Source organism: Oreochromis aureus, linkage group 13, assembly GCF_013358895.1.
Source record: "Oreochromis aureus strain Israel breed Guangdong linkage group 13, ZZ_aureus, whole genome shotgun sequence".
NCBI classification, from domain to species: Eukaryota; Metazoa; Chordata; class Actinopteri; order Cichliformes; family Cichlidae; genus Oreochromis; species Oreochromis aureus.
In genome coordinates this window covers 20,452,416-20,464,455 of record NC_052954.1, presented here as the reverse complement: position 1 = coordinate 20,464,455, position 12,040 = coordinate 20,452,416, and the positions used below count along the sequence as shown (strand labels likewise).

Here is a 12,040-nt window from a genome sequence, read left to right as displayed (position 1 = left end):
GGCCAATAACATTGTACACCATGACAGACTGGTGCATATTAAGCAAGTGAATAACGTGGAAAGCAGAGATTTCTGACTGGAAACTGGTCTCAAAACACACTGAGAGTTAGACATGTTCAGGAAGTGCAATTTTATCCTGGTGGAAGCAAGTCAATGAAGGAAAGACAAAATTCATTGCAATGTTTTCCAAACATCTGCTTTCGCTTTTGCTTCAGTGAGTTTTGGTCAGAGAACCTGCTGTTTCAAAATCTGTGAGATGTTGGCTTTTAGTGTACAGATGAAAGGGGGATCAGTGCTTTGTTTTTACACCTTTTTGCGCAGTTCACCTGCTCTTTAACCCTTTAAAACCTATTGGAGCAGAAACGCTCCGTTTTGCGTAACTATTTTTAAATCCCGGTAGAACTGCAAACACATAAGCTAAATCTTTTTTGCATAGGAAACTGGAGGAGTTGTACTTGCATCCCATGCATTCAGCTTGTCCTAGGTCACAGTTTCCTTCCAGATATGGCTTTGCAAAACTTGCGTAAAAAGCACTTGCAAGAAAAAGGCAATACTCCAGAAAAGAAAACAGGCTTTGCCTGGCATGTTTGGTGACATGGGCAAACACTCCTCTCACACACACACACACACACACACACACACACACACACACACACACATAAAACATATTAAGGATTGTACATTAACATATGTTATTGTGAAAACGGTAGTCGGAACCATACTGAATTTAACAAGATAAATATTTTACATAGTGAGCGAGAGAGAGTATGCAATGGGCTAACAAACAGCCATTAAAATTCATCATATATTGAGAATAGCAGACAAATCAACAATACACCTCTTCCAATTAATATTATGCTGAACACAGTCCAAAAGATTCGATAAGCCACATCAGTGTCTACTGTCCACTGTTTACTATCATAGCCAAGTGATTATCAAAGGTAAACAGAAGTTTTCCCAATCTCTACTAATGAATGTTATCTTGTTTTAGGATACATATTACCTGAAATTATCCAAAGAAACATCTGCTTACCGTTTCATCTCTTCTTTTCTCTTTTTATCTAAACTGAGGACCCGATGGCTTTGACCTTTTCTTGTCCATCTTCCATAAGTAATTTTGCACTCCAGTATTAACACCCAACCCCACAACATAAACTAACAGACTAATAGACTTAAACCTTGTATAGGGTTTTTTTCTGGGATTTCACACAACCCAGTAAAAATAATTAATACATAATGGGCCTTCGATCGACAATACTATGAATGAAATGTGCACTATTTGGAAGCAGCTTGCCCCCTCCCCTTTCGACAGGTTTTGTGTGAGACTTCAGCACAGCAGCAACATCAAGCAGGCGCCCTGAGGGCCCTCATCGGTGCAAATTATAAGTCTATATCACAATGTCTTCAGTTTTTGTGTTTCTTGTAGGGCTGTCAATGTTAACGTGTTAACGCTGTCCTCAAGATTAACGCAATTAAAATTTTTAACGCAATCAACCCATCTGGAGTGCAGAATTTTGGACAAACTGCCCAAAATGTGTTGACAGAGACATTTCAAGGATATTGAGTCATTCAAAGTTACAAATGGAATACTTGCGTAAAATTTTTTAATCATGTTAATCGTGATGACTGCATTAACGTTGACAGCCCTAGTTTGTTGGTTTGTTGTTATTTTGTTTTATTTTGCGAGCTGGTTATTAGATGCTGCCAGCCAGAGAATCCCCCGCCACCCTGCCCTTCTCCTCCCTGTGTGGCAAGCAGCAGGTGCAGCAGGTGCAGCTCGCAAAATGAGGGCGCCTTTATTCCCCAGGCAGCAGAAAACCGATCGGTGCCCATGCAATCCCCAAAATGCGCTGGCATGATGTTGGGGCAACATGGGTGCGAGCAACTTTTTGTTCTCTCCTGGAAGCTCTGGCAACTTGGCTTTGGCAACATCTGGCATAATGTTTGCCACAGTGGAAATGCCCACCCCGTAACTGGAGGCAATAGTTGTGAAGGAGTCACCAGTTACCAGGTAGCTAAAATTAATAACATCATCCAAGTTCAAGTTTAAGTACTGTAATTTCATGTTACTCTAATAAGATTCTTTTTCATATCTGCAATCATAAGCAATACAATCTTAATACTATCACTGAAACTGACTGAAAAACCTTTAAGGTAATTTAAAGAACACAAATGTTGTACAATCGCAGACAAAAGTGATTACTATTAATAATAAGCAAGAAAGTCTTTGCAAAAACTAAATTCATGTCTAGCTTTTCAGTCTGCGAATGTTAAACATGTCGCTCTATATGAGTGTTTTTCTGTCACATTTTTATTTTTGTGTAAATTACTCACCTCAGACAAATTGCTAAATGTTCCTTGGAAGAAATTGTCTCTCGGAAATTTGTTGTAATGTTGTAAAGCAGATCCTCATGGTTAGTCGAAAGTACACCTGGAACCTGTCACAATGAAAATGGAGCTGCATCACAAACCTGAATTCCCCATACAGCTGTCTAGAATGGAGTGTCTTATGCACCCACAACCTCTTTCTTGACATCTGCCTTCTTCTCTTCACTACCAGGGAGAGTGCCAAAGCTTTCTTCTTTATGGATGAGAGATACATGTTTGCAAAATGACAGGAAGTAGGCGAAGATAGTACATGTAGAGTGGCCGCCAGAAAAATAATGTATGGGCAGAGCACAGTGCAGCAAAATGGCCAGTGCATCACAAACTTTGGGCCATTCCATCTAGCTAGGGGTGTATGCAATGCATGCCATGTCCGATGTGAAAGGGCTTTTAGGCTGTGAAAGCAGAAAAAGCATATCCCAGAAATTGCTACAATATCAAAATCTACAGTTTGGTACATCCCAAGAAAGAAAGAAAGTACTGGTGAACTCAGCAACTCGAAAAAAAACACCTGGACGTCCATGGAAGACAACAGTGGTCGATGTTCACAGAATCATTTCCAGTATTAATGAGAAACCCCTTTACAACAGCCAACCAAGTGTGCAAACCTCTCCAGGAGGTAGGCGCATCAATATCCAAGTCTACCATAAAGAGAAGACTGAATGAAAGTAAAAAAAGAGGGTTCACTGCAAGGTGCAAACCACTCATAAGCATCAAGAATAGAAAGGCTAGATTGGACTTTGCTAAAGAAACATAAAAAATCCAGCACAGTTCTGGAAAAAACATTCTTTGGACAGATACATCCAAGAGTGACCTCTACCAGAATGATGGCAAGAAAAACGTATGGAGAATGCATGGAACACCTCATGATCCAAAGCATACCACATCATCTGTAAAACATGGCGGAGGCAGTTTGATGGCTTGGGCGTGCATGGCTGCCACTGGCACTGGACACTAGTGTTTACTGATGATATGACACACAGGACAGCGGACAGAAGCAGCCAAATGAATTCTGGGGTGTTCTGAGATATCCTGTCTGCTCAAAATCCAGCTAAACCCAGTCAAATTGACTGGGCGGCATTTTATAATATAGATGGTGACCCAAAACATACAGTCAACGCAACCCAGGAGTTTACTAATACAAAGAAGCGAAATATTCTTGAATGGTCACTCCTGATCTTATTCCAACCAAGCATGCATTTCACTTGTTGAAGATTAAACTTTGGACAGAGTCTCATAAACAAACAGCAACTGAAAGCTGCTGCAGAGCATTAAAAAAAGACTGAAACCCAGCATCAGGTGATATCCATAACTTCAGGCTGTCATTGCCAGCAAAGGGTTTTTTAACCAGGTTTTAGAAAAAAAAATTTCAGTTATTTAATTTATCCAATTACTTTTGAGCCTCTAAAATTACAGGATTGAATTAAAACTGAAAGTCTGAACTCCTGTTCCCTGTGATGCCGAAGAAAAGTTTGTTACACACTGATGCGTTCACTGGTTTTAAGGGAATAAATATTTCTCATTCACTTTTTGTTACTGTTAAATGAATAAACCAACTTTTAAACATTGTAGATGGTGATTCTTACACCTAGTCTGAAGCAAAATACGCCAGTGATCGGTCAGTGATCGGTGATTTGACCCAAATACGACAGGAAGGTTTAATAAAGTAAAAATATAACATCATACAGTAAGAGGAACTAACAGGGGGGCAGGGTTGAAGTGCTGCATTTGCATGTTGCATACACTCATAGAAAGAACCACACTTGACAGTAGCTCATATGTTTGAAGTCTACTCACTCACAGGCATGGCTGCTCATCTCATCATTCTTCTTCTCTTCAGTGTGCTCAAAGGTTGGTCACAGGTCACCTCATGTTTCAAAGGCTAATGTCAGCAGATGATCAAATTAATGACTGTTAATAATTTTTTCAGTATGCAATTTTATACTTATTTTATACAAAAGAAAAGACTTGAATGATGTTTTATGTAAACATAACCATTAAAATACTTTGTTCTTGTTGCAGGAGTTCACAGCATAACTACAGTCAGTAAAGTATCAGTTGAAGCTGGAAAATCTATCTCCATCCCATGTCTCTATGAATCCCAATACATAAATCATGTGAAGTACTTGTGTGAAGGATATTATTGGAACTTTTGCAGATATGCAGTGAAAACAAACAAAGCAGACCCTTCAGGAAAATATTCAATCTCTGATGACAAAAACCAGAAAGTTTTTACAGTGACTATAAACCAGCTGGCACATAAAAACACTGATTACTGGTGCGCTGTGGAGATTAATGGAGAGGTGGATGATAAACAGTATTTTCAACTGTCAGTTACCACTGGTGAGTGCTCATTTTTGTAAAAATTTTAAATAATTATAATTCTTTTATAACAAAGCACAAAACAAAGTTTTATTTTAGTTTTCAAAGGCTGAATATGCTCTTTTTCTTCAGATCAGGGAATAAATGCGAAGACTGAATTTTCAATACATTTTCCACTCATTATTCTATTTATTTTTGATTTTATTATTTATTTATTTTTAATTGATTTATTTTGGTATTTATTTATTTATTTTCATTAAAGGTACCCCCAGTCTCTATGTGGATCATCAGAGGATTACAGGATATATTGGAAAAAGCATAACTATTAGATGTCACCACAGTAACTCTGGAGAAATGAAGTGGTGCAGGCTGGGCAGGAACTGTGTGACAGGATCATCTGGATCTATAGATGGAACAACACTGACCGCTCACATGAGGGACCCAAATGTTTTCACGGTGACCATGAGTGGACTAAAGTCAGAGGACAGTGGCTGGTATTGGTGTGCTAAAGGGGACATTCAGATACCAGTATATTTAACTGTTACTGAGAAACCTAATACTAGTAAGTACTACAAGTGATCATAAATTCGATATGTATGTGAATTCCACTCTTTTATAAATGTTACTACACTAAAAGATAAGGATAATCATTCTTACAGTACTCCAGTAATTATTATTCTTTTTTTGAAATATAGTCATGATCTCTACTGCTAGTACTGTCAGTAGAACTACTCATACTGTTGCTGGAAGTGAAACAATTATAAAAATGGAACAATGGAACAATTCTACAGTAGTAGAAAATAAAGAAAACAGGTCAGATATCTTTTTGTATTTATTTGCAGTATTTAGAGGTAAAAAAAATTCTTGCAAGAAACTATGTATAAACATTTTTACAGACACTATTATTACTTATTAAAGTAAACTAAATTATGTTTTGAAACTGCATGTTGCAGAGTTTCATTTGACCCAATGATCCTCATCATCCCTCTGAGTGTGTTGATCTGGATTGTAATTGTGGTGTTGTTGATCTGGTTTATACTGAGACGCAGTAAGTATTACTGAACTTTATATCCATGGTAATTGTTTTCTCCAAAATCTTTTAAATTCAATTATTACACATTGTTACACAGTGTCAGTAACAGCAGTTTTATTTTTCTAGAGCAGAGTAAAGCAGACTCATCAGTCACGCCAACGGTAAGTTATGGTGATCGGTACATAGTACTAAAAGAATAGGAGATCAAAATCACAGCACAAAATTTCCTAATGACAGTTTGGCAGATGTTCTAATTGTGTTTTGTTTTTCAATGCAGGCTGAAGAGGAAATAATATACTCTGATGTTAGACCCAAGAAAAGAAGTTTAGCCAAGGTACCTCTAACCTTTATAAACCTGGTATTTTCTCAACACTGACACCATGCACTTAAAATGATCCTGATCCTATAGGGCAGTCATTGAGTGTAAATGCATTATATTACGTTCATTCTACACAGGTGGACAAGGAAGTAACATACTCTGAAGTTAGGCCTAAGGAAAAAAGTTCAGCCAAGGTAACCAACTACAGTGCTATCAAGAAATTCAGTTTCCAGTTTCCAGTAAACATAGTGGGAGAGTATACTATACTTAGAAAGTGATTTTTTAATATATCTCTCTGATAAAATGAATCTTCATATGATACACCAGTGTGTATTTTATATAGCTTGTAAAATACAACCACAGCTATGAAGAAATTAGACCATCATTCACAAAGCTGTATTTTGTGTCGCGTCTGATAACTAAAACCTTTACTCCTTGTAGTTCATTTAAGTACTGGTATTTTCTTAACACTGACACCTTACACTTTGAAAAGTAGTAGTACTAGAGCAATAGAAAAGTGCCTTTCAGTGTTGGGCGTGTGGGTAAAAATCACCTGAGGTAATGCTAAAATACTACAACTATGCATATATATGTAAGAATATACGTAGACTTTAATCTAAGATTTTTTCATAAAGCACAGCAGAAGTGTAAAGTGCTCAGTCTCTACTTTTGCTCCTGCCCAGAGGTCATTTGCTGAAAGTGAAATGGAAATCTTGTACAGTTCTGTTGTTACGAAACAACGCATGGAAAGGGTAAATATTACAAGACCTGAACCCAACCACACACTGTATCTCACCTCTTTTATTTCCTTCATTTCAAATCATTCTGTTTGTTATCCCAGTGTCATGCTTTCCTTTTAATTCGATCACATTTTTCTTTGCTTTTTCTTCCTAATTTCCTAACAAATGTTCATAAGATTTGTTTCTGTTCTCCAACAGGGTGACGGAAAAGACACAGGAGTTACATTAGAGCACATTAGCTAATCAGAATTTAAATGATTGAATATTCAAACATTTTGCAATTGTATCTATTTTATCTGTACCTATGGTTACTGGAGTCTTGTCAGATAAGTGCAGTCTTATCTGCTGTCATCAGCTTTTTATATAGTAACTCTTTTCTTCTTCTTTTTGTTTTGTAACTGTTTTGCAACAAACTTTTTTCCTGCGTAGCTGTAAAATGGCTCAAAGGAGCATTGACCTGTTTGTTTGCTCTTTTTCAAGAACATTAATATGATTCTTGGTTCTTGTGATGAAGCATTGTAAGCATCAACAATAATATATAATCTTGACCTTTTAAAGCATATTAAACATTGTTATTTTGTGCTATAAGCTGTTGTATTATTCATTCTCTTATATATTATAGAAATGTATTTTTTGTGACTATAGTTTAAAGAAAACGTACCTGTCAATAGAAAAGCTCTATGAGTAACAGTAGGGATTTTAAGATGACAGTGGACTGATATAAAGGCAAGTACTGGGCCACACCTATTAATTTTTCAGTTTAAATGTTTATAATCCATTGCAACAGGTGGATAAAATCAAGCACCTCAACATGCAGTATCCTTTTCTATAACTTTTTTAAAGAATGGGTCATTCTAAAGAGCTCACTAAATTGTTTCAACATGTCACTTTGTTAAATTTATACCACAATCAGCTGTATGTGGTATTATTGTGACATGGAAGCATGTAGAAACCACAGCATCTCAGCGATGAAGTTTCAGACTATATAATGTTACAGATCAGGGTTATTGAGTGCTGAGGGATACACTGCATAAAAGTTACCAACGCTGCACAGCTCCAAAACTCCACTGACATTAACATCAGCACAGAAACTGTGCCCCAGGGGCTTAATGGCATGGCTGAGCAGCTCTTGCAGGTGTAATGTGTAGTTGACCCAGTACTTTTTCTATCTCCATAAAAAAGTAACTTATTGCTGTCATGTTTTAAGTAATTCAGTCCATAAGTTTTAAATTATGCTTGGCTTTAACCCGAGTCTATAGGAAAATATCACTGAAGTAACTAATAATTAGACCATTCAGTATGAGGAACTAGCAGCAAGGGACATTTGAAGTGCTAAATTTGCATACTGTCTAAATTTTAAATTAAAACCAGACTTGACATTGCTTCATGTAGTTTAAGTCTAGTCACCACAGGCATGGCTACTCATCTCATTGCTTTTTCTCTTTCTTTTCAGCATACTCGAAGGTCAGTCACATCAGTCGTTTAAATACCTCATGCATGTATTATAGGTTTAATAAATGTTATGGGGCAACATGGGGATGTAGTGGTTAGCACTGTTGCCTCACAGCAAGAAGGTCCTGGCTTTGAATCCATCGGCATAAGAAGTTTGCATGTTCTCGCCAGGTACTCTAGCTTCTTCCCAGAGCCCAAATGTTAGTGCAAATAGTCTATAACATAGAACACAACAAAGTACATTAACTTCTGTCATCTTCTTTATGGGATGCTCCGAATACACAGTCATGAGGATTTTTGAATAGCACAACAAAACATAAACAGGGAAATTACACAAAATACACCCCAGAGAAGGGTTAATTTTTTGATTATGAAATAACATCAGTGACACAGTGCACATACTATTTCCCAGTAAAAAACTCTGTATTATTAAGGTAACAATTTTTATTGAATTTGTCACTGACACAAGCACACAAGGGCAGATGAAGAAAATCTACACCTCACATTACCTGTATTTAGTTTATCCGGTATTGGATAAAACCTAAACGATACCCATCCCTACCCACAACTTGTGACCATAGGTGAGGGTAGGGACGTAGATCGACTGGTAAACTGAGAGCTTCGCTTTTACACTCAGTTCTTGCTTCACCACAACAGACCGGTACATCACTGAAGCCACAGCACCAACCCATCTGTCGATCTCCCACTCCCTTCTCTCATCACTCATGAACAAGACCCCAAGATATTTCAACTCCTCCACATGGGGCATGAACTTGTCCCTGACCCAGAGTGGGGAATCCACCCTTTTCCAAATCTGAGGACCAAGGCCGCAGATTTGGATGTGCTGATTTTCATTCCCACGGCTTCACACTCAGCTGTCAAATGTTCCAGTGTGAGCTGGAGGCCATCACCCGATGAAGCCAACAGAACCACATAATCCATGAAAAGCAGAGATGAGATTCTGAGATGACCCAAGTGAAAGCCTTTCACTACTTGACTGTGCCTAGAAATCCTGTCCGTAAAAATTACAAACAGAATCGGCGACAAAGGGCAGCCCTGGCAGAGCCCATCACCCACTGGGAACGAGTCCGACTTATTGCCGGCTATGCGGACCAAGCTCTAGCAATGGTTGTATAAGGATTAAATGGCCCTTAGCAATGAGCCAAACACCCCATACTCATTTTAATGAGTAAATCATTTTATTTGATTTTGTGACTCAGAATTTACTGTTAGACAAGGAACTTTTTACATGTTGTTAGGGAACTAATTCAGTGCAGTCCTGAAAGTCCACAAAAATATTATCAACAGTTTACTAATATAAGAATCATTTAATTGAAATGTTAATGGGCACACACAAGGGGGCAGGCTTTAGCAACAGAAGTAACTGTTTTACTGTTTTACACTGTTTTATTTCAGCCAAAACCATAGCAAAGCCTACCGCAATATGTTCAAAATGCAAATAAACATAAACAACACACTGAGATACTGACTTTTTTAACATGCAACACAAAATTGATCCATTCTAACCATTAAACACTGTCCTCACTGCCGTAGCATTTAATCCTCAGATCTCGTGTCTTTATCAAAGCACTGTCTGACTACTGTATGACCTCTGTTCCTTATGTGCATCATATATAATTAATCTTAGCTTTTTTACCATTTCGCTGGGATTCCCCCATGATCCTTCATAGACCAGGAGTTACCTGTCTTTACAGGAAACTAGGCACAAGTGATGAAAAGACCAACAGTTCTCATGATAGTATGAAAGAATATCTGCCAGGGTAAGGAAGTCATCAACTGAGTGACCAAGTCAGATGCTTCTTGATGAGCCCTAGGGCTGCTGCTGCTCCATCTCCGATCGGGATCAGTCTGGCTTTCACGGCTTGACCCCGGGGTTGCTTTTTCTCTTTTTTGTCTGGGCTTTTTGGGTTTGTTTAACTGTATTTTACAAGACTATTTTTCAACAATTTGAAGCTGCTTTGTAAATATTAACAAAAGCACCAAGTGATATCATTAATACTTATTTTAAAATTTAAAATAAAAGTCTAGTAACATATTTCTAATTATTTTTGTTTTCCAACAAGACACACCAATTTCTATCATCCGGATCATTCTGAGATGAATCTTAGTTTTTGTTTTGTTTTCTTCTGCTTCTTCTTAATGACAAACCAAAAAGCAAAAAACAAAACATAACTCAGAATAATTACATTACATTAGACAACTATCGTCATTTTATAGTTTTATTATAAACTTTTTTTAATATAAATTTTTTTAAATATAAACTTCAATGTCACCTTTTCATATGTTATAAATATGAAAACAAACCATTATATTTAAATTGTTTTAATTTCTGTATCTACTCGGTGAAATAGTGACAGCAAAAATATATAAATCCATTAGCTGTTATTTTGCATATTATTGGATGCGTTGTGGAGTTTGTCAGTGGTATTAGGTTCATCTGTCATGATTAATTGTTATTTGAATATTGTAGATAATTCTAGTTTTCTATTTCAGAGTGTGTTGTATTATACTAAGATTAGTATAAATGACTACAAAAGTTTTTGTAGTCATTTGACAGGATTGACAGGATTTTTCTTTTTTATATTATATATATGATGTGATTGGGGTTTTTTAAACTATTTTTTTACTTTTTATTATTGTATTCAAAGTTTTTATATTTGAGCTGCTGGATTAAAAACTGTAATTTGGATACATACTTTAATTATGTTCAAGTTTGACCTCAGTTTGTACTTGTTGACTGGGGCTTTTGTTACAACTTGCTTTGTGGTCCCTACTGTTGTTGTTTTTTGGTAGCATCGTATTATGATGAGCATGAGATGATATTTAATCTGATCATGAATAAAAGAATGAATTTAATCAAATAATGGTTCTGAATTCTGGTTTTATATTGTGCTTGAATATTGTGTGTGTGTGTGTGTGTGTTGTGCACATTTTTACTCGTCTCATCAGGAGTTTAAATTTAAAACACTGCATACTCTAACACAACATTTCACACCTTTGAATTGGTGCATCACCTTATAAGATGCTTTTTTTTACTTAACTTTTCCATGAACTGACAGCTTCCTGTTCTGATCTCTGAGTTGGTTTTTGAAATGAGGAAGTGAAGATACATGACTCACTGTTCTTTAGTGTGTGCTTGTTAAAAAGTATGAAGACAATATGACAGTGTGAGCGATCATTTATAAGAATGCAGCAAGTGTTTATTAAGATTAATCTGCCCTTATGGTCAGTACTTTATTCACAGTGATTAAATAAACAAAGTGAGGCCAAAGCAACTTTAAAAACATAATTCAATTCAGTTCAATTCAATTTTATTTCTATAGCGCCAAATCACAACAAAGAAAAACCCAACAATCATATGACCCCCTATGAGCAAGCACTTTGGCGACAGTGGGAAGGAAAAACTCCCTTTTAACAGGAAGAAACCTCCGGCAGAACCAGGCTCAGGGAGGGGCGGCTATCTGCTGTGATCGGTTGGGGTGAGAGAAGGAAGACAGGATAAAGACATGCTGTGGAAGAGAGACAGAGATTAATAACAGATATGATTCAATGCAGAGAGGTCTATTAACACATACTGAGTGAGAAAGGTAACTGGAAAGGAAAAACTCAATGCATCATGGGAATCCCCGGCAGCCTACGTCTATTTCAGCATAACTAAGGGAGGATTCAGGGTCACCTGGTCCAGCCCTAACTATATGCTTTAGCAAAAAGGAAAGTTTTAAGCCTAATCTTGAAAGTAGAGATAGTGTCTGTCTCCCGAATCCAAAC

General features: G+C 37.0%; 1 protein-coding gene across 1 annotated transcript; it reads left to right on the top strand.

Moving 5' to 3' along the window:
- Positions 1–2,001: 2,001 nt before the first annotated feature.
- On the top strand, positions 2,002–11,072 carry LOC116315865 (polymeric immunoglobulin receptor-like). Its single transcript, XM_039621808.1, has 12 exons — positions 2,002–2,011; positions 4,174–4,236; positions 4,408–4,728; positions 4,970–5,269; positions 5,403–5,520; positions 5,661–5,755; positions 5,867–5,901; positions 6,018–6,074; positions 6,197–6,253; positions 6,743–6,811; positions 8,253–8,263; positions 8,909–11,072. Exons 2-12 carry the CDS (start codon positions 4,191–4,193, stop codon positions 8,922–8,924), a joined length of 1,125 nt encoding a protein of 374 aa, XP_039477742.1. The 5' UTR covers positions 2,002–2,011; positions 4,174–4,190; the 3' UTR covers positions 8,925–11,072.
- The last annotated feature ends 968 nt before the right edge of the window (positions 11,073–12,040 follow it).

Bases quoted from the DNA above. Each gene is read 5' to 3' on its own strand.
- LOC116315865 (XM_039621808.1), top strand. From the start codon at position 4,191: ATGGCTGCTCATCTCATCATTCTTCTTCTCTTCAGTGTGCTCAAAG. The intron at 5,521-5,660 runs GTCAGATATCTT...TGCATGTTGCAG, and splicing joins GTAGAAAATAAAGAAAACAG to AGTTTCATTTGACCCAATGA. The intron at 6,075-6,196 runs GTACCTCTAACC...CATTCTACACAG, and splicing joins AGAAAAGAAGTTTAGCCAAG to GTGGACAAGGAAGTAACATA.